Raw genomic sequence first — 21,969 nt, 5'->3', positions numbered from 1 at the left:
CTGGAGCATGGGTTGGGTTCGCCATTGCAACCCCTGATGCTACATACCAGTGGTTAGGGGTGTGGCAAAAACATCTCAACTATGGGGTTTTACCGCCCCCCCCAAATGTAAACAAGCCCTTACTGTACTGAGCCCTCTAGAAGGCTACTTTTACACTGATGTATGTTGGTTTACCCGCACCTGCGCTATGACTTCTATTATATCTTGCAGGTTGCAGGTGTGGTGCACTTTCTGAAAGTGCACCAAAAGTCCTGATTTCAGTCTGAGGTGGAGGGCCACATCAAAGGTCTCCAAGGGCCACAGATTGAGCACCCCTGGTGTAGAGTGTATTTGTATCATACTAATAACACAAAAACAATTTTTTTTACTAGCTGAGAGAAATCCATTACACATTTCTGTATAAAGAAAGAGGTTTTGTTTTAAAGCAATTCTAGATCAACAACCAGGTATAACAGCCCCATAGAGACGTGGCTTTACTGCACACACATACTCCAAGGACACAAGCCAGTCAGTGGTTACAGATGAGACCCTTTCCATGTAACTAGGCGTATACCAAGAAGGTAGAAAAAATACTTCATTTGTACCTTAAGGGGTAAACCACATGATACATATATTCCTCAGGGCATTTCTCTACTTCAAGAAGTTTATAAAAGCTTCTTTCCTATTGTTCTAATGCCTGATTTGCAAACTATAATTAGTGCCTTAACAGAAATGCAAAGTGGAGAGGAATGAATGTAACTTTTATATTTATAACAGTCTAAAGCCTTTTTAGAAGCCTAGCTGCCAGATATATTTTGGGAATTTGCTTTTTCCTTGGGATTGAAACTGTTTTATGTGGTTAATAGAATGAACTGGAGGTTTAGGAGTTAGCCTGTGTATGTGATTGGACCACCCTTTACCTTGCAGTGATTTCTCAAAAAGCCCCTGGAGGTCTGCTCAGGACATAGGTGATAAGGTTCCCCTTCCAGTGTAACCCATGAATCGTCGTTGTTGGAAGACTAGAAGCACATGGAGCCTAGCCCAAGCTCATAAAGGAGGTTTCAGATGCTTTATTCAGTGCTCTTTCCCATATGGCCAGTTTCACCCCAAAAGCATAACTGCCAAAAGGAGCTCATAAAGGATACCTAATCCCAAAACAAAAATGTAGCTTGCCAGTTCTTAGATGTGGATATGTTGACCTTGCCAGACATGCCAGTGTCCTGGTCACTTTGTGTGAGCTGAACTAAATGCAAAACAATTTCATCTTCCTCTAAATGTATCTTCTTTAAACTACTAACTCCCCACCCACAACAGAGAGGGGGAGATGTATTCGTAGTTCAAATCTAGATACAATACAGAAACAAGCATTTAGAGAAAAAAGAAGAAAAAAAAAAAAAAAGAAATGCTGAGATAGATAGACAGACATACATACAGTGGATATAAAACGTCTACACACCCCTGTTAAAATGTCAGGTTTCTGCGATGTAAAAAATGACAAATAAATCATTTCAGAGCTTTTTCCACCTTTAATGTGACTTATACACTGTACAACTCAGTTGAACAACAAGCTGAAATCTTTTAGGTGGAGGGAAATTAAAATAAACTAAAATAAAATGGTTGCATAAGTGTGCACACCCTTAAACTAATACTTTGTTGAATCACCTTTTGATTTGATTCCAGCACTCAGTCTTTTTGAATAAGGCTGGCCATACATTATACAATTATCTGCAGATTTTCTGCCCAATTTCCTTTAGATTTACCTTCAACTATGTAGTGCAAGGGCCTGCCTAATTGGATACAACTGAAAGTGTTGTTTAGGTTTGTCCTCCTATTATATGGTTTTTGGTAAATCTAAACCAAAAATCTGCAGATAATTGTATAATGTATGGCCAGCCTAAGAGTCTATCAGCATGGCACATCTTGACTTGGCAATATCTGCCCACTCTTCCTTGCAGAAACACTACAAATCTGTCAGATTGCGAGGGCATCTTCTGTGCACAGCCCTCTTCAGATCACCCTACAGATTTTTCCATTGGATTTAGGTCTGGGTTATGGCTGGGCCATTCCAAAACTTTCATCTTCTTCTGGTGAAGCCATTCCTTTGTTGATTTGGATGTATGCTTTGGGTCGTTGTCATGCTGGAAGATGAAGTTCCTGTACATGTTCAGCTTTCTAGCAGAAGCCTGAAGGTTTTGTGCCAATATCGACTTTTATTTGGAACTGTTCATAATTTCCTCTACCTTGACTAAGGTCCCAGTTCCTGCTGAAGAAAAACCAGCTCCAAAGCATGATGCTGCCACCACCATGCTCCACTGTGGGTATGGTGCTCTTTTGGTGATGTGCAGTGTTGTTTTTGCACCAAACATATCTTTTGGAATTATGGCCAAAAAGTTCAATCTTGGTTTCCTCAAACCATAACAAATTTATCCACATGCTTTGGGGCTTAAATGTTTTTCTTCATAAGAAAAGGCTTCCGTCTTGCCACCCCGTAGCCAAGACATATGAAGAACATGGAAGATTGTTGTCACATGTACTACACAGCCAGTATTTAACAGATATCCCTGCAGATCCTTTAATGTTGCTGTAAGCCTCTTGGCAGCCTCCCAGACCAGTTTTCTTCTCGTCTTCTCATTAATTTTCGAGGGACGTCCAGTTCTTGGTAATGTCACTGTTGAGCCATATTTTCTCCACTTGATGAGGACTGTCTTCACTGTGTTCCATGATATATCAAATGCCTTGGAAATTCTTTTGTACCCTTCTCCTGACTGATACCTTTTAACAATGAGATCCCTGTGATGCTTTGGAAGCTCTCTGCGGACCATGGCTTTTGCTGTAGGATGCGACTAAGAAAATGTCAGGAAAGACCTCCTAGAACAGCTGAACTGTATTTGGGGTTAATCAGAGGTACTTTAAATTATGGCAGGTGTGTACTGACTCCTATTGAACATGATTTTGAATGTGATTGCTTAATTCTGAACACAGCTACATCCTCAGTTTATAAGAGGGTGTGCACACTTATGCAACCACATTATTTTAGTTATTTAAGTTTACTTCTGCCCCCTAAAAGATTTCAGTTTCTTTTTCAATTGAGTTGTACAATTTATAGGTCACATTAAAAAGGTGGAAAAAAGTTCTGAAATTATTTATCTTTGTCTAATTTTTTTTACACTTCACATAAACCTGACATTTTAACAGGAGTGTGTAGACATTTTACATCCACTGTGTATAGATCTAGAACAAAAAATAGGTGCTGTGATCATATGCTTAATGAAACTGACAAATATGAACCAAAACCACAATCAGAAGAACATAATTGTGCATCAACCAACAAAAAAAGAAAAAAAAAATATTTTTTTAACAAATAATTTCACTTCGTTGTCGTCAAAATAAAGTTTCTACCAAAGTGAACATATAACACACACAGTGACCAACACAGGTGACAATCTCATTTTTGCGTAGTGCCAAATAACATGGATCCTTATATCATAAAAAATAAGTGAATTGCTCACTCACCAGACCTATTTGACCCCAATTACATTGGTCAAAAGCACCTTTTTGAAATATATGACGGAGAATATGCCTCTAGTTGTACTACGGTAATTCTCCTTACAGCTTCTCCCCTTTCCTGGCATGTGTCCATAGTGTGCTCCCTGCTCTGCAGTCCGGTCTTATCTGCTGGTGTGGCCTGTCCTCGGAGCTCAGTGCGCCCCCTGCCTTCTATAAGTTAAAAATGACAGATGCTGGGCATTGTAGTCCTTTTCCTTGATGTATGGTGTCAGATCATTTGATATTCTGGGTGGAGGGGCCCTGTTGGGACTTTATATGATGTACTCTGTCCGCAGTCTCTGGTCATCTCCTGCACTGTGTCCGCAGTCTCTGGTCATCTCCTGCACTGTGTCCGCAGTCTCTGGTCATCTCCTGCACTGTGTCCGCAGTCTCTGGTCATCTCCTGCACTGTGTCCGCAGTCTCTGGTCATCTCCTGCACTGTGTCCGCAGTCTCTGGTCATCTCCTGCACTGTGTCCGCAGTCTCTGGTCATCTCCTGCACTGTGTCCGCAGTCTCTGGTCATCTCCTGCACTGTGTCCGCAGTCTCTGGTCATCTCCTGCACTGTGTCCGCAGTCTCTGGTCATCTCCTGTACTGTGTCCGCAGTCTCTGGTCATCTCCTGTACTGTGTCTGCATCCATTGCTTCAGAATATTTTTTTTCTAGTTTTCTGCCTCTAAAACCTAGGTGCATCTTATGGTCAGGTGCGTCTTATGGAGCGAAAAATACGGTATTTATTTTTTGTTATAACTGTTGGTTCACTTTATAGGGCAGCTATAATATTGGTATTTGGAGTGTCTCTAATACCAATATCACTAATATATACAAATATTTTAATTGGTGCCATAATAACTTCATTTATTTGTGTATATATCTATCCCAATCCCTCATGGAGCGTACAATCTAAGGTCCCTAACTCACATTCATACATACTAGGGCCAATTTTTAGACAGGAGCCAATTAACCTCCCAGCATGCCTTTGGAGTGTGGGAGGAAACCAGAGTACCCAAATTAAACCCACACAGCCACAGGGAGAACATGCAAATTACCACTTTACTACAGCACAGTGCAGTAACAAGCAACAGTAAGACTCCTTAGTTCTCAAGCTGACCACATTGTATTTTGTAAACAACCCAGAGCATTGAGAGGCATGAGCCTCTGCATCTTTATTCACCATAAGGCTAGTTACCATTAGGAAAAACACTTTCCAATAAGTTACAGAAGACAGTAACTGCATCCCAACTGGAGAGTACACTAACTAAAATATATAATCACTAATAAAAAAGGTTAGATAAATATTCACAAATAAAATCCAAAAACAGTGCTGTGACCAAAAAACACAGACTCTTCAGACTAGACTGAATTTTTTGGTCTCAGCACATATTTTCTAACCACAGCCAATTTGTTATCTAACCATTCATTTATAGGAAGATTATGGGTATGTCATGAGATTGAGGGACAGATCCGGCAAGCGTATTTTAAATTTTCTTTGATGTTTTTCAGTGTTTTTATTCACATTTAGGCTGCCTTGACACTGATCTGTTTTTCTTCCACTTTTGTGTAAAACAGAAAAAAAAAAAAAAAAACCTGTGACCATGTATTCCTGTGGAACTCTTCACACTGATCAGTTGCAGGTCCAATGCGGTTTTCAAAGTCCTGCTTGCTGCATCCCCACTGAAATCAATGGAAAATGCAGCAAAAACCTATCAAAAACACACCTGCCTTGCGTTTTTGGTGCTTTGTTTAGTCACGTTCTTTAAAAAAAGCGCATATGCATTTTTGCTGTGTATCAGCGTAAAAGTGGCCTTACAAAAGCAGCATTTGCCAGCTTTTTTATTTCACTACGGCACTTTGTGAAGAAATTATATATATATATATATATATATATATATATATACACACACACACACATATATATATATATATATACATACATACATACATACATACACACACATACATATACACACACACAAAATAAATTGGTCAATGCGTACGTCATGCATCCACATAAAAAAAAAAAATTTAAATTACAAATATTGAACGCCTTTGCCAGCACTAACTTTGAGGGTTCAAAATAGCCTAAAGTTTAGCATACGGAGTTGTAGATTATAGTAAAAGGAGAATGAAGAGCAAAGCACTCATTTTAACAGTTTTCAAACATAGAAGAATATTGCTAAGGTAGATCATTGCATTTTGAGTAGGGTTTAACATACCTCAAAAGCAGAAAAAAACAAACAAAAAAAACTGGCCCTGTACTATTTTTTTTTATATTGCAGCACAAGGCATTCACATCTGTGCACTGTGTTGCATTATAGCGCACTGTATATGTGCATTTGGGTGCAATTAAGAATGGTTTTCAAAGCAGCACAATGCAGCAAGTGTAGCACATTACCGTGCAGTGCAGTAATGCAGAAGATAAACTGTTACTGTATGCGATGTAGTTTGACCTAGCTAAAATGTGTGTGACTCAGCAGGGGACGTCAGACCTCTTCAGGGAGACCACTGCTTCCACAGAAAACAAGGGACCTTCACTGAAAAAGGACATGCATTGTAGTTCATATTTATTTTTAAAAACTGAAATTTAGGCACTTTGCATTTCCACCATCAATATAAATTCACATACTGCAATCACATTTATCTTTGCAAGTGTAAATCAATTCACAGGTTTTCCCAAATACAACACGTTTCACAAACATTCAAGATATTACACAAAGACTCACTTCCTGTTTTGGAAAGAAGAAGAGGAACTTGGGCTGACTAACGGGCTTTGATTTCCATATGACCACGGTGGTGAGGACACTGGAGGCAGAGGCAGAGCATTTCCACTCATCAGCATTCTAGAAAGACTAAAATATTGTCATGTTAATACATTGTTAAGCAACAAACTGTCAAACAAAGAACAGAAACTTGCTAAAATATGTAGAAAAATCTGAAAACCAATATCTGGCCTAATCAATTCATTGTTTGTGAATATAGAGTGCTTGGATCTTGAAATATAAATGTATTAACAATGAATAAAGATATAATTTAATTGAAATGTTCTCAATTCTCTAAACGCATGTGTGTCAAACACAAGGCCCGCAGGCCAAATCTGGCCCACCAGGCCATTTCATGTAGCCTTCGCACATCTCCTGCAGCTGCAGCACCCCTTTCATCTCTGTCCCCCACCACCTCGTCTCAGCAGACAGCAGCAGAGAGGAGGACAAGGCCACCGATCCTGTGCCTCTTTGTACAGCCGCAGCACCCCCCGGGTCTCAGCATTTAGTATACTGTCAGCTAACTCCAGCCACCCTCTGGTCCTCTTCCTCCAGACCCCTCACTTTCTGCTTCCCAGCTCCGTCACCAGCTTCTTGTCAGCAGCAACACAAGGTAAGGACCATAATGCAGATGTAGCCTACAATGAATTGGAGTTTTACATCCCTGCTCCAAAGAGATATATAGCCTGCATTTTTACAGACTGACTGCGTTAAAATATTCCTTAGAGTATCTAAGGCCAAATACAAAAATGTAATATGTTGCAGCTTACCAATCCTCAATGTGGTGGCCACATTAGTTTTCTTTACTTAATTTCCTCATTCTTTATTTTCACCTGGTGATGCAGCCAGCATGTGTGTTATTTTTCAACAAACCAATCAGTCCAGCAAAAGTGGCAATTAAAAGGTTGAGACAAAAAAAATTTAAAACTGACTGCTTACAATGGTAAACTTTTAGTTATCTAAAATCTTTATCTCAAGCTACGACAGCCTGGGTTCACACAGGAGCAGTGGGAAAACCGCATGCGATTTGGACAAGAATCGCATCTGTGTTCAAATTACATGCTATTCTTTGCAGTGCAATTTGCGACCATAGATTTTTTAATTGACGCAAATCGCATCACAAAGTATCGGTAATCGGTACTGGTGAGTACTTAACCGAAAGGATCGGTACTTGTACTCAACAGATAAAAAAAGGATATCAGTGTATCCCTAACAGGAAGGATCAACAAACTACTCAGAGTGCTCATCAGCACCCTGGTAGTGCATTAAAAACTACAAGCCATCAGCCGCAATGGCTGATGGTAGTTGTTCTCCCATTCACAATGTACCCCACAAGCCACACAATCCCTGCCCTGCATGTACCCCGCAAGCCACACAATCCCTGCCCTGCATGTACCCCGCAAGCCACACAATCCCTGCCCTGCATGTACCCCGCAAGCCACACAATCCCTGCCCTGCATGTACCCCGCAAGCCACACAATCCCTGCCCTGTATGTACCCCGCAAGCCACACAATCCCTGCCCTGTATGTACCCCACAAGCCACACAATCCCTGCCCTGTATGTACCCCACAAGCCACACAATCCCTGCCCTGTATGTACCCCACAAGCCACACAATCCCTGCCCTGTATGTACCCCACAAGCCACACAATCCCTGCCCTGTATGTACCCCACAAGCCACACAATCCCTGCCCTGTATGTACCCCACAAGCCACACAATCCCTGCCCTGTATGTACCCCGCAAGCCACACAATCCCTGCCCTGTATGTACCCCACAAGCCACACAATCCCTGCCCTGTATGTACCCCACAAGCCACACAATCCCTGCCCTGTATGTACCCCACAAGCCATACAACCCCTGCCCTGTATGTAAGCCACCTGCTGACCTTATGAAATAATTCTCAGGTACACTTTGCTGATGCACCAAAAATATCCATGCCAACCACCCTCAAACATTTCAGAGCAAAGGTGCTCAACCAGTGACATGTTTACCTCTGGGGCTACTTCTAGTTACTTCTTTTGGTCTACCACGGCTATATCTTTCTGCAAATGCTGGTTTCCTTGCTGCCCCACACCTGGAACAAGTATGCACATAAAGATAGTGGACTTTACAATTCTGCATACTTGTTCCAAGTCAGTGACTCACCTTATTGAATCCAGTTGGTCAGTGCACATTGTATATCAAAATGGATGCTTCGAACAGACTGGCAATAGCAACATCCACGTCTCTCAGGAAAATTTTGTTTTAGGTAAACCAAACGCAATCAAGTAACACATACCAGGAGAGTACTTGGTCATTGTTGCTTGCGCTGCTACATGCTGGGTTCACACTAAAAATGCATGCAGTAAAAGTGACAATGCTGTCATCCCAAGAAATTGCCCTAAGCTGTTCCCTGTGTTCACTTGGTTGAAGTTCTACAGCCTCTGTCAGACGGCTCAACATCCATAACTTTGGGGAAATTCTAATGCCTATGTCCGCTGCTCTGTGCTGTGCCAACAACTGCTGACCTTGGCATTGCTGCTGTGCTACAGCGACATAGATGTGGGAGGTCTCGTCTTTTACAAGGAACTGCTTTAGGGAATTTTTTGGGGAGATTTTTTTCTTAACCACCTAGTGACTGCTGTAGGCAAACTTGTACGTTGCTGCTTACCTCCAGGTTTCAGGCACGCGCACCCCATGACTGTACACACTGGGAGCATGTCAAGTCCCGGCTGGGACCTGCTGATTGGTTGTGTACAATCACAACCCAAAGCTCTGTATTGATGATCAACATACAGCTCTGTACAAAGGGAACAATCTCTGCGCTTTGAAGGAATGAAAAACTTAAGAGACCTCAGTAAAAGCAGCACACTTTAAATACATTACACATAGTTTGGCACACATTTAACCCCTTGATAGCCCTATGCTAACTCACTTCCTAGCCAGTGTCATCAGTACAATGACAGTGTAGAATACCACTGATCACTGTATTAATGTCACTGGTGATGTCAGTGGCAGTTATCCATTTCCCCCAGAGTCAGTTAGTGTCATCCAGACTATCGCAGTCCCATTATAAGTCACTGATTACCGCCATTAGTATATATAAAAAAAAAAAAATCAAATACAAACTCCAGTATATATACCATAGTTTGTAGGCGCTTTGACTTTCAGGCAAACCAATTAATATACAGTTGCAAGAAAAAGTATGTGAACCCCTTGGGATTACGTGGAGTTTTGCATGAATTGGGCATAAAATGTGCTCTGAACGTCATCTAAGTCACAACAATAGAAGAACACAGTCTGCTGAACATAATACTACACAAACATTAGATGTTGCCATGGTTTAATTGCACATAACATGTAAACAATCACAGTGCAGGGAGGAAAAAGTATGTGAGGCCCTAGCTTAATGACTTCTCCCAGAGCTAATTGGAGCCAGGAGTGAGCCAACCTTGACTCCAATCAGTGTGATGATATTGGATGTGTTGCCGACAGCTGTCCTGCCCTTATAAAAAAAACACACACCTGTTTTGGGTTTACTGGTTTCAAGAAGCACTGTCTGATGTGAACCATGCCTCGCAGAAAAGAGCTCTCAGAAGACCTACGATCAAGAATTGTTGACTTGCATGAAGCTGGAAAGGGTTACAAAAGTATCTCCAAAAGCCTTGATGTTCATGTGTCCACGGTAAGACAGACTGTCTACAAATGGAGAAAGTTTAGCACTGTTGCTACTCTCCCTAGGCGTGGTCGTCCTGTAAAAAAGACTGCAAGAGCACAGCGCAGAATGCTGCATGAGGTAAAGAAGAATCCCAGAGTGTCAGCTAAAGACCTACAGAAATCTCTGGCACATGCTAACATTTTTGTTGACACATCTACAATAAGGAAAACATTAAACAAGAATGGAGTACATGGGAGGACACCACGGAGGAAGCCATTGCTGTCCAAAAAGAATATTGTAGCACGTTTGAAGTTTGCAAAACAGCACCTGGATGTTCCACAGCTCTACTGGCAAAATATACTGTGGACAGATGAAACCAAGATTGAGTTGTTTGGGAAGAACACACAACACTATGTGTGGAGAAAAAAAGGCACAGCACACCAACATCAAAACCACATCCCCACTGTAAAACATGGCGGAGGGAGCATCATGGTTTGGGGCTGCTTTGCTGTCTCAGGGCCTGGACGGGTTGTTGTCATTGATGGGAAAATGAATTCCAGAGTTTATCAAGACATTTTGCAGGAAAACGTACGACCATCTGTCCGCCAACTGAAGCTCCGCAGAGGATGGGTGATGCAACAGGACAATGACCCAAAGCATACAAGTAATTCAACAAAACAATGGCTGCAACAGCACAGAATACGCCTTCTGGAGTGGCCCAGTCAGAGTCCTGACCTCAACCCGATTGAAATGCTGTGGCATGACCTTAAGAGAGCGATTCACACCAGACATCCCAAGAATATTGCTACGCTGAAACAGTTTTGTGAAGAGGAGTGGTCCAAAATGACTCCAGATCGTTGTGCAGGTCTGATCTGCAACTACAGGAAACGTTTGGTTGAGGTTATAGCTGCCAAAGGAGGGTCAACCAGTTATTAAGTCCAAAGGTTCACATTCTTTTTCCTCCCTGCACTGTGAATGTTTAATGTTATGTGCAATTAAACCATGGCAACATCTAATGTTTGTGTAGTATTATGTTCAGCAGACTGTGTTCTTCTATTGTTGTGACTTAGATGACGTTCAGAGCACATTTTATGCCCAATTCATGCAAAACTCCACGTAATCCCAAGAGGTTCACATACTTTTTCTTGCAACTGTACACTAATTGGGATTTTTATCAAAATCATGCAGCAGAATACATTTTAGCAAATTTATGACGAAATTTGATTTTTTAAACATTTTGGATATGTTTTATAGCAGAAAGTAAACAACTTTAGTTTTTTTTTCAAAATGTTCAGTCTTTTTTCTCATTTATATTGCAAAAAAAACCCAGTGGTGGTGGGTAAAATCTTCTGGAGCTCAAGTGGTTAAATAAGTGTCATATCTGGAATCTTTATAAAATCCTTCAGGGGACCAAGTGTATGCAGCACTGCATTTCAACCATGTTGCTAGCAAGCATATGAATACATAATGAGGTGTAAGTGACAGCGCTGATCTCTGGACAGTCTGGAGACTAGCATGGTCATTCACCACAGAGGAGGGCATGGTCAGCTCTATTCATTTAACAAATCAGAACAGCAAAAGATCAACCACTAAGCTGAATGCCTGTGTGCATCTACAGGGCACGTCAGACTTGATGCCAGCCTAGGAGGCACTGTGATCTGTTGTCTTGAGCACCAGCTCACAACACCCATCGCTGACATCATCTGCCCCACATGTATGTGCTGCCTCTCCATGTATCATGACAGATCAGCACCGCACCAAGCCTGCAGTTTCTGTCTCCCAGGTTTACTCTTTGTATTCAGGTGCTGGCGAACACCGAGAACATCTCACTCCAAAATATAATGTAGCATATGGATAAACATAATTAAGCATGTGGGGAAAACTGGTTTCCGCTCAGATCCCAGTCCATCGGTCACGCCCCTCTAGAGGGGCTTGGATCTTAGCTGAAGCCCATTTTTCTATTCACCTTACACTGGAGAAAACAGCCTCTCCTTGTGTCATACCTCAGCCCTGTCCCTGCAACCTCTCCCTGGCTCCTGACACTAGCTCCTTCCCCAGCCCTGTTCCTGCAGCCTTTGCTGGGCTCAATCCCTAGCCCGGTTCCCTCACCTTTCCCCAACCCGGTCCCTGCATCCTCTCCCTGCATTGGTCCCCAGACCATTTACCTCCCCATGACTGGGTCCCAAGCAGTGTCCTCTCTCCATGGCTCTGAACAATGTAAATATTTGCCAGCACACCACGGATCTTCAGATAAAGCTCAAGTCATTTTTATATAGAGAAGAGAGATCACATCACAGCAAAGTAGTGCAACATTTTAGAGTCGTGCAGGACCCCTTCGTCAGGCATGCCTAATGGAATGGTCCTGTGCGGCTCCAAAACATTGCACTGCTTTGCTGTGATGTGATCTCTCGTCAAAAGAAAAAAAAAAAAAAAAAAAAGTGTTTGGGCTTAAAGAGTAACTCTGCTTTTGTTGGGGAAAAACATTTCCTTCTTGGTGATCTGTGTACATTGCAGGGATTTTAACAAACTTTGTTGCAGTTTCCTGCCTTTTGTTATTCAGAAGAAATAGCTGTGTGTCCATGTGCAGGAGAATAGGAGTGGTTGTATAATTATCAATCAGCTGTTGCGCATGCAGGGCCTGAGCAAGGAAAGTGTCAGGGTCTGTACCCCTTTAGACATGATTTCCCTTTGGGAGTATCTCATCAAAAATTACAATTTTGTTGCTGGGGATGCCAAATATCTGACTTGCACCTTATGGTGCCCATAAGCTAGACATAAAATCGTTAAAAAAAAAATCTGTCATTTGGACAGTTTGTTCATTTTTTTTGTCCAGCAAAGGGCCACAATTCGAAAATCGGAAGTGACGTTTGAGACAGAAAAAAAAAAAGTCGAATGAAAAGTTTTGATAACTTCTGCCAAAACGGACAATACATTATTATTATACAGTATTTATATAGCGCCAACGGTTTGCTCAGCGCTGTACATTATAATGGGAGACAATACACGAGACAGTACAGTAACAATACAATTCAATACACGAGGGGTTGGAGGGCCCTGCTCCTTGGAGCTTACAATCTAGGGAGGGAGGGGAGAGTGGTACAGGAGGAAATAGCTGTGGGGGATGGAGTGGTAGGAAGAGTGGAGGAGATCGGCAATTAGGAGAGGGCGGGGTAGACTTCCCTGAAGAGATGGGTTTTCAGGGTGTGCCTGAAGGTGAGGAGAGTAGGTGATAGTCTGATGGATTGGGGTAGTGAGTTCCAGAGGATGGGGGAAGCCCTGGAGAAGGGCATGGGAGGAGGAGACCAGGGAACTGGAGGTCTTGTGAGGAGCGGAGAGTGCGTTTTGGGTGGTAGATGGATATCAGGTCGGTGATATACAGTTGCAAGAAAAAGTATGTGAACCCCTTGGGATTATGTGGAGTTTTGCATGAATTGGGCATAAAATGTGCTCTGAACGTCATCTAAGTCACAACAATAGAAGAACACAGTCTGCTGAACATAATACTACACAAACATTAGATGTTGCCATGGTTTAATTGCACATAACATGTAAACATTCACAGTGCAGGGAGGAAAAAGTATGTGAACCTTTGGGCTTAATAACTGATTGCCCCTCCTTTGGCAGCAATAACCTCAACCAAACGTTTCCTGTAGTTGCAGATCAGACCTGCACAACAATCTGGAGTAATTTTGGACCCCTCTTCTTCACAAAACTGTTTCAGTGTAGCAATATTCTTGGGATGTCTGGTGTGAATCGCTCTCTTAAGGTCATGCCACAGCATTTCAATCGGGTTGAGGTCAGGACTCTGACTGGGCCACTCCAGAAGGCGTATTCTGTGCTGTTGTGGCCATTGTTTTGTTGAATTACTTGTATGCTTTGGGTCATTGTCCTGTTGCATCACCCATCCTCTGCGGAGCTTCAGTTGGCGGACAGATGGTTGTACGTTTTCCTGCAAAATGTCTTGATAAACTCTGGAATTCATTTTCCCATCAATGACAACAATCCGTCCAGGCCCTGAGGCAGCAAAGCAGCCCCAAACCATGATGCTCCCTCCACCATGTTTTACAGTGGGGATGTGGTTTTGATGTTGGTGTGCTGTGCCTTTTTTTCTCCACACATAGTCTTGTGTGTTCTTCCCAAACAACTCAATCTTGGTTTCATCTGTCCACAGTATATTTTGCCAGTAGTGCTGTGGAACATCCAGGTGCTCTTTTGCAAACTTCATACGTGCTGCAATATTCTTTTTGGACAGCAATGGCTTCTTCCGTGGTGTCCTCCCATGTATTCCATTCTTGTTTAATGTTTTTCTTATTGTAGATGTGTCAACAAAAATGTTAGCATGTGCCAGAGATTTCTGTAGGTCTTTAGCTGACACTCTGGGATTCTTCTTTACCTCATGCAGCATTCTGTGCTGTGCTCTTGCAGTCATTTTTACAGGGCGACCACGCCTAGGGAGAGTAGCAACAGTGCTAAACTTTCTCCATTTGTAGACAGTCTCTCTTACCATGGACAGATGAACATCAAGGCTTTTGGAGATACTTTTGTAACCCTTTCCAGCTTCATGCAAGTCAACAATTCTTGATCGTAGGTCTTCTGAGAGCTCTTTTCTGCGAGGCATGGTTCACATCAGACAGTGCTTCTTGAAACCAGTAAACCCAAAACAGGTGTGTGTTTTTTAAGGGCAGGACGGCTGTCAGCAACACATCCAATATCATCACACTGATTGGAGTCAAGGTTGGCTCACTCCTGGCTCCAATTAGCTCTGGGAGAAGTCATTAAGCTAGGGCTTCACATACTTTTTCCTCCCTGCACTGAGAATGTTTACATGTTATGTGCAATTAAACCATGGCAACATCTAATGTTTGTGTAGTGTTATGTTCAGCAGACTGTGTTCTTCTATTGTTGTGACTTAGATGACGTTCAGAGCACATTTTATGCCCAATTCATGCAAAACTCCACGTAATCCCAAGGGGTTCACATACTTTTTCTTGCAACTGTAGTTTGGGGCGGTGTTATGAACAGCTTTGTATGTTAATGTTAATATTTAGAATTTTATGCGTTGGGCAATCGGAAGCCAGTGGAAGGTTAATGTGTTTTTCGCCCAATTGAAAAAAAAAAAATCAAACAATTCATACTATGCGTATGTGATTCAGAAGCAAGAAAAACCGATTCATGTCCGTTGAACGATTCATTATTAGAAATTCAGTCAATAATGTTGCTCTCGCGACCACGAGTTTGTTTTTCGAAAACTAGTGTATGGGTAGACAAGTGCAAACTTCTGAGAAAATCGTCGAGCTCAAGTGTGAACAGGGGCCATTGGAAATAATGGGATTTTACTTGTTGAGCGTTTATGAGCGTTGAACTTTGAGCTGAAAAATTCTCAGGCTCCATTCACACTATCACATTTCAAATTGCGGGCGGAATCACGGTGATTCTGCCCGCAAATTGAAAATGCTCCGTGAACATGTGCCTTTGTGTGTTCAGGTGCCATTCATTTCAAAGGAACCTGAAAACTAGGGGCATTTTTTTGCTGTAATCGCAGTGCATTTTGCTGCGTGACAAACGTGCCGCAATCGTGCAAACAAAATCGCAGGACGCTCAATGCCATTTTTGCCTGTCACACGTCCCTCGATTTTGATTGCGCTTTTGTTGGCCAGAAAAAAGCACTGCAATCGCAAAAAAAAATACTCCGCGTTTTCAGGTGCCATTGAAATGAATGGCACCTGAACACGGAAGCGCGCTTTTTCACATTTTCAAATCGGCGGCAGAATCGCAGAGACAGTACCCATATGAAATTTTTATCATTTTGCTCACACAAATAGAGCTTTCCTTCGGTGGTATTTAAGCACTTTAAACATTTTTGCTAAATAAAAATGGAAAAAGACTGTAAATAAAAAAATCATGAGTTTTTCTTCTTTTTTGCAAGAAATTAATCTTTGCTCATAAATCTAGGCTAAACTGTATTGCACACTATGATTGCTTATATTTGAATTTTACAGTTTTAAGCAATCATTTTTTTCTGAAAGTATTCATTTAGGCCTCGTTCACACTATATGTCCAGAAAAACTAGCATGCAGATTTCACTTGCAGAAACATCAGTTTTCATGTCCGCTTCAATGAGTTTTATACATGTTACAGATTCCTGCCCAGAAAAAAAAATCAGCATGTGATACTAGTATTGTGGTGTGAACAGGGCACATAGAGAACAATTGATTTTTGTTGTGTCCTTGCAGAACGCGTGCAGAAAAACTGATGTCTCTTCACCATGGTGCAAACTAGCCCTCAGTGTTTACTATTGTGATTGGCCACAGCTAATCACAAGGTACAGATGTGCTGTGATTGGCTTTGTCTACACCATGTGATCAAGGTAACCAAACACAGAACTCAGTACCCAATGAAAGGCATGAATCAAAGTCTTTCATTGTGTACAAATGTCATATGGTCTGGTGTGATTGGCCACAGCAATCACATAGTACTGGTACACAATTTGTCACCCACTGTCTGGTGGACAGAGCATCCTCCTAGGATAATAGGGCTCCCGTCCAGCTGTCATATTGCAATAGGCCGGGTGGGAAAGGGTTTAGAAATAATGCCACCTCAAGCGCGTGGTGCGTTTTGCGGTAATTCTGCGCATGATTCCAATTCCAGGGCCTCATCTGAAGATCCGCGGTGTGCTGGCAGACATGCCCATTGATCTGGGCTGGTTCCAGCTGCCTGTTGCTGCAGCTCCCATTACTTCCCAGTGTATTCCAGGAACCTGTGTGCCTAGAACACACTACTGCCATTCACCAGCCATGGCTCTGCCCCTCCGCTCACCAGCCATGGCTCTGCCCCTCCGCTCACCAGCCATGGCTCTGCCCCTCCGCTCACCAGCCATGGCTCTGCCCCTCCGCTCACCAGCCATGGTTCTGCCCCTCCGCTCACCAGCCATGGTTCTGCCCCTCCGCTCACCAGCCATGGCTCTGCCCCTCCGCTCACCAGCCATGGCTCTGCCCCTCCATTCACTCCCCATACCTTCCTGTCACCAGACCTCTGCCCCTTCCCCAGGACTCACTTGTGCTGCAGCAGGCGCTCGGTGCCCACTATCTCCACGGTGGGTTGATGCTGCTGGGGGTGAGAGGGAAGCAGAGGAGTGCGGCTCAGGCTGGGGGGGTGCGGGAACATCCTCCTCCGCCTCCCGGCTCGGGCTGCACATTAGCCTGGGGGTGCCAGGCCGCAGCCGGCCGCTCGCCTGACCGGTCAGCCCAAGTAGGAAGGAGGCCACAGAGGGGAAACCGTCTAACAGGAAGTCGGAGGCTCCGGAGGAAATGGCGGACAGCAGCTGGAGGGAAGACACAGGGGGCGGCGACAGTACAGTGTCACGGGGAAGCCGGGGAGGAACAGGACGACATGAGAGGCAACATCCGTCACATGGCCCGAGGTGACCAATCAGGAGACAGAAGCCTGAATCCTCCCTCCCACCCCATGGAGATCACCGAGCTTTCCCATCTGTATGTGTGTGAGATGACAGCGTGCCTGGTGTTCGGGGTCACAGCGCCCCCTGGCGGGTGGAGAGGTGTGGTGACAAGAGGAGGTCAAGCAGGGAATTGCAGTCCAGCTGGCCCTGTGTAGTATGTTATAATAACTCCCAAATAATAATAACTCCCCAGTCATTCTTATATATGTGATAATAACTCTCTCTATGTAATAATAACTCCCCAGTCATTTTTATATATGTGATAATAACTCTCTATATGTAATAATAATTCCCCAGTCATTCTTATATATGGGATAATAACTCCCCTAGTTTTGAAGAAGCTAAACTATGTACATTACATGAATGTTGATATTTCTAAATTCTACGTGTAATTTTTGTTTAATAAAAATCTACAATGTAAAAACTTTAAAAAACCATCGTTAGTCTCATTTGTTTAATAATAAACATTTAATTCAAAAATTGAATTTATTTTAGATAACTTACACTTTTTTTCTGTTTGGGAGTTATTATTACATAGAGAGAGTTATTATTACATATATAAAAATGACTGGGGAGTTATTATTACATATATAAAAATGACTGGGGAGTTATTATTACATATATAAAAATGACTGGGGAGTTATTACATATATAATAATGACTGAGGAGTTATTACATATATAATAATGACTGGAGAGTTATTATATATATAATAATGACTGGGGAGTTATTACATATATAAAAATGACTGAGGAGTTATTACATATATAATAATGACTGGGGAGTTATTATATATATAATAATGACTGGGGAGTTATTATTACATATATAAAAATGACTGGGGAGTTATTATTACATATATAAAAATGACTGGGGAGTTATTATATATATATTAATGACTGGAGAGTTATTATATATATAATAATGACTGAGGAGTTATTACATATATAATAATGACTGGGGAGTTATTACATATATAATAATGACTGGGGAGTTATTTTCCAGGAGAGTTATTATTATACGGTATACCGGCTAGTAATCTCACCAGCAGTGTGCACTCCTGAGGATTTCACTCAGACCCCGGCTACATTCACATTGTTTTCAGGCATTTTTTTCAAGTGTTTTTTTTTCAGACATTTGCAAATACTAAGCTACGTTCACACTAGCTTTCTCAGCAGGCGTCAGACAGGCGTTTGGGAAGTGTTTTTAACGCTTCTCAAACACTTATGAAAATTCTGCACATGGCAGCACACAGTGTTGTTCACACTGAAGCATTAGCGTCGCGGCAAAACTGACGCCTCATGTCAAGTCAGGAGGAGTTGAAGCCTCCCATTCAGGTCTATGGTGCTGCTCCTCAAATGCCTGGCAGGTGTTTGTGAGGCGGTTGCGAGGCGTTTGCAGAGCGTTAATACCATTTAACTTCATTATAGGTGTTTGTGGTGCGGTTTTAACGCTTGTCAAACGCCTCAAAACCACGCATAGGGCGTTTGAGGAGCATTAAAAACGCTTCCCAAATGCCTGTTTACCGCTATAGGGGCGTTTGGCAAGAGTTAGAAATAAGTCAAGTGTGAACGAGCCCTTACAGTATAGATGTTTTTTTTCAGGCGTTTTTCATTTAGGCTCCATTCACACTAGGGTGTTTTAAATCGCACGCAGAATCGCGCAATTCTGCCCGTGGTTTGAAAACGTTCTGTGAAAACGAGCATTCGCGTGTACAGGTGCCATTCATTTCAATGGCACCTGAGAACACAGGGCGTTTTTGCCATGATCGAGGTGCGGTTTTTCACGCAACAAACGCATCGTGATCGAGCAAACAAAATCACGGGGCGCGCGACACCCAAAAAAGTTTTGGAATAGTTTTTGGGCATCGTGCATCCTGAGATTTTGTTTGCGCCATCACAATGCATTTTTTGCATGGAAAAACACCCTGCATTTCCAGGTGCCATTGAAATTAATGGCACCTGAACAAACGATCGCGCTTTTTCACATTTTCACAGCACAGTTTCAAATCATGGTCAGAATCAAGGAGATTCTGCCCATGATTTCAAACGCCGTAGTGTGAATAAAGCCTAAGGCAACATTCACACTGAGCTGAGCATTTTTCAGACATTTTTTTCAAGTATTCTTTTTCAGGTGTTTTTGAGCGTTTTTTTTTAGCAGATCCGCAAATTTACAAATATTAGAGGCGTTTTTTAGGTGTTTTTTCATCTAGGCGTTTTTGCTGTGGTCAATAGAAATAGCTGCTGTTTGAGATAGAAAAGCCTTAAAAAGATGCTCATTCCCACTGTTCAGGTGTTTTCCATTCAAGTCTATGGGAACAAAACGCTCAGATCTGCCTGAAAAGTACTTTTTTCAGTGACAGGTCTTTTGCTACAGGCAACAGGACGCTGTGAACAGAAGTGTGAAGAGAGACCATTGGAAATAATTGGATTTTACATGTTGAGCGTTTCTGAGCGTTCAGCTTTGAGCTGAAAAAATTTCAGGCTCCATACACACTATGACATTTCAAATCATAGCTGGAATCACAGCAGTTCTGCCCGCAAAATTGAAAATGTTCCGTGAAAATGTGAAAACGCACATTCGTGTGTTCTGGTGCCATTCATTTCAAAGGCACCGAATCGGTGCTGCGATCGGAAACAAAATCGCGGGATGCCCAATGCCCAAAAAAGGTTGCAGAACCATTTTTGGGCATCACATTTGTTTGCACGTTTGTTGATCGCAACAAAAACGCCCCACGTTCTCAGGTGCCATTGAAATGAATAGCACCGGAACACACAATTGCACTTTTACACATTTTCACAGCACATTTTCAAATTACGGGCAGGATCGCGGACATGAATAATGTTTTCTAGAGTTCTTTTTCAAGCGTTTTTGAGCATTTTTTTGAGCAGATGAGCAAATTTACAAATATTATAGGCATTTTTTTTGCTGTGGCCAATAGAAATAGCTGCTGTTTGAGATGGAAACGCCTGAAAAAATGTTCATTCCCAGAAGGGCTCCATCACAGCTGGGTGGAGATCTGCTCATTCCTGAAGTCCTGTTGTGTCTCAGGAATCCAGGTAGACGGACTGACGGACGGTGCCGCTCACAGGAAGCCGAGATTTGTGTGGGAGATAGATCTTTTTGGAGTTTCTTCTGAGCAGTGAAAATCCCCATTGCGGAGGATATTTAATATCCACAAAGCATATTTGACTCTTAACCTCCCTAGCGGTATGATTATTTCAGATTTTTGGTGCTGAAAGCGGTTCCATTATTTTGCATGGAGATATGTAGTTTTTTTATTGTAGGCCTGTAATTTAGGAATAACTCACTGAAATCTGTCCGATAAAGAGCCTAGTAAACATTCCGGATATAAAAAAACTTGACATGGTAACCCTGCCATCTACAAGGTACAACCTGGAGAGATGTCACAAACCATTCCACCTGAGAAGTCACTGAATCTTGTTCCAATTGTGGGGGTGTAGTCTATGTCAAGTGAAAATTCTCAAGTCTGCAAGCTTTCCATCTTCTCAGAAGTTGGCAAAGAAATTGGGAGGGTTCTAGTCGAAAGCACCCATCAAGTGACAGACCAGATGAGCTTTTGGAGAGTCCCAGGTGAAATATTCAGGTGGATGCCTGACCACCTCAGTTAACTTCCATTCAAGACATGATGCAGGGTTGAAGTTGAAGAGGCCTGAGCCTGAGCTTCTTCTGATATTCCAAAGAAACAAGTAGAGATGGCTGCTTTGGTATCGAGCATCACTGTTCAAGAGAAAAATGTTCACCAACCTCCAGAACACGTCTCAATGCCTCTGATCCCTCTCCATGCTTCTGCTTAATCTCCATGGCTCTCCATCCAATCTCTGAGAAAAGGGTGAAGTGACGTTCTGGCCTACTGTGGAATCGAGGGGTGATTCAAGAGAGAAATATTCTGAAGAATATTTCACCACTGAAGGGCTTCTAGCTACTGTGCCAGTGACAGGCACCCTTTCCATCTACCCAACACACCATGGTAGGGAGTATCCCTACCTGTATATTGTGTAAGACGATTACATAAAATCAGTCTAGTTTCCACAAACAGAAATTGTTACATCTCTGAAACTGTTATTTGGTACTTTGTAAAAAGTTAAACTTTCTTCAGTTCAATTTGTGCCTGCAAACTTTGTTAATTGGAGGACTAAGAAGCAGAGTTCCAGTCTCCTCTGAAAAAAATACACAAACAAAAACTAGCTGCAGACTTTGAAAAAATAGCCACTCACCTGTCCCACGATCCAGCGTTGTGTTCACCCTAGCCAGATTCACTGGCTATCCTCTGTCCCCAGCGCCGACATTTTAAGTGTGGGCACCTAGCTTGTGGCTCTACAGCTGGGTGCCCACTGAGCATACGCAATCAGCGCTGCGCATTGTGAATGTCCCTATAGTCTTCTGGGACCTGTCACGTGTCCCAGAAGATTGCAGGGAGCGAGGGGGGAGGAGAACTTCCGCTTCCGTTCACCTAGTTAGTTGGAGTGGAAATGGGAGCGGGTACCTGTCAAAATTGGGCACCTAATGGGGAGTGGGGGACTATTCCTTAAGGCGGAACTTCCCATTTTGGGTGGAACTCTGCTTTAGGCT

The 21,969-nt window shown here is 42.6% G+C and overlaps 1 protein-coding gene across 1 annotated transcript in view; it reads right to left on the bottom strand.

Moving 5' to 3' along the window:
* Positions 1–17,277, bottom strand: part of TENT2 (terminal nucleotidyltransferase 2) — a 60,939-nt gene extending 43,662 nt beyond the window's left edge. Inside the window, exons 1-2 of the mRNA XM_089658371.1 lie at positions 16,975–17,277; positions 6,248–6,373 (exon numbers count right to left, since the gene is read on the bottom strand). Of these exons, the coding sequence (XP_089514497.1) occupies positions 6,248–6,373; positions 16,975–17,084 (236 nt within the window). The 5' untranslated portion in view covers positions 17,085–17,277. The remainder of the gene's footprint in view (positions 1–6,247; positions 6,374–16,974) is intronic.
* Positions 17,278–21,969: the final 4,692 nt, after the last annotated feature.

Source organism: Staurois parvus, unplaced genomic scaffold (assembly GCF_062004578.1).
Source record: "Staurois parvus isolate SC_StPar_1 unplaced genomic scaffold, SC_StPar_1.0 ptg001065l, whole genome shotgun sequence".
NCBI lineage: Eukaryota > Metazoa > Chordata > Amphibia > Anura > Ranidae > Staurois > Staurois parvus.
Note: the sequence above shows the minus strand (reverse complement) of the source record. Positions and strands in the feature narration are given on the sequence as shown.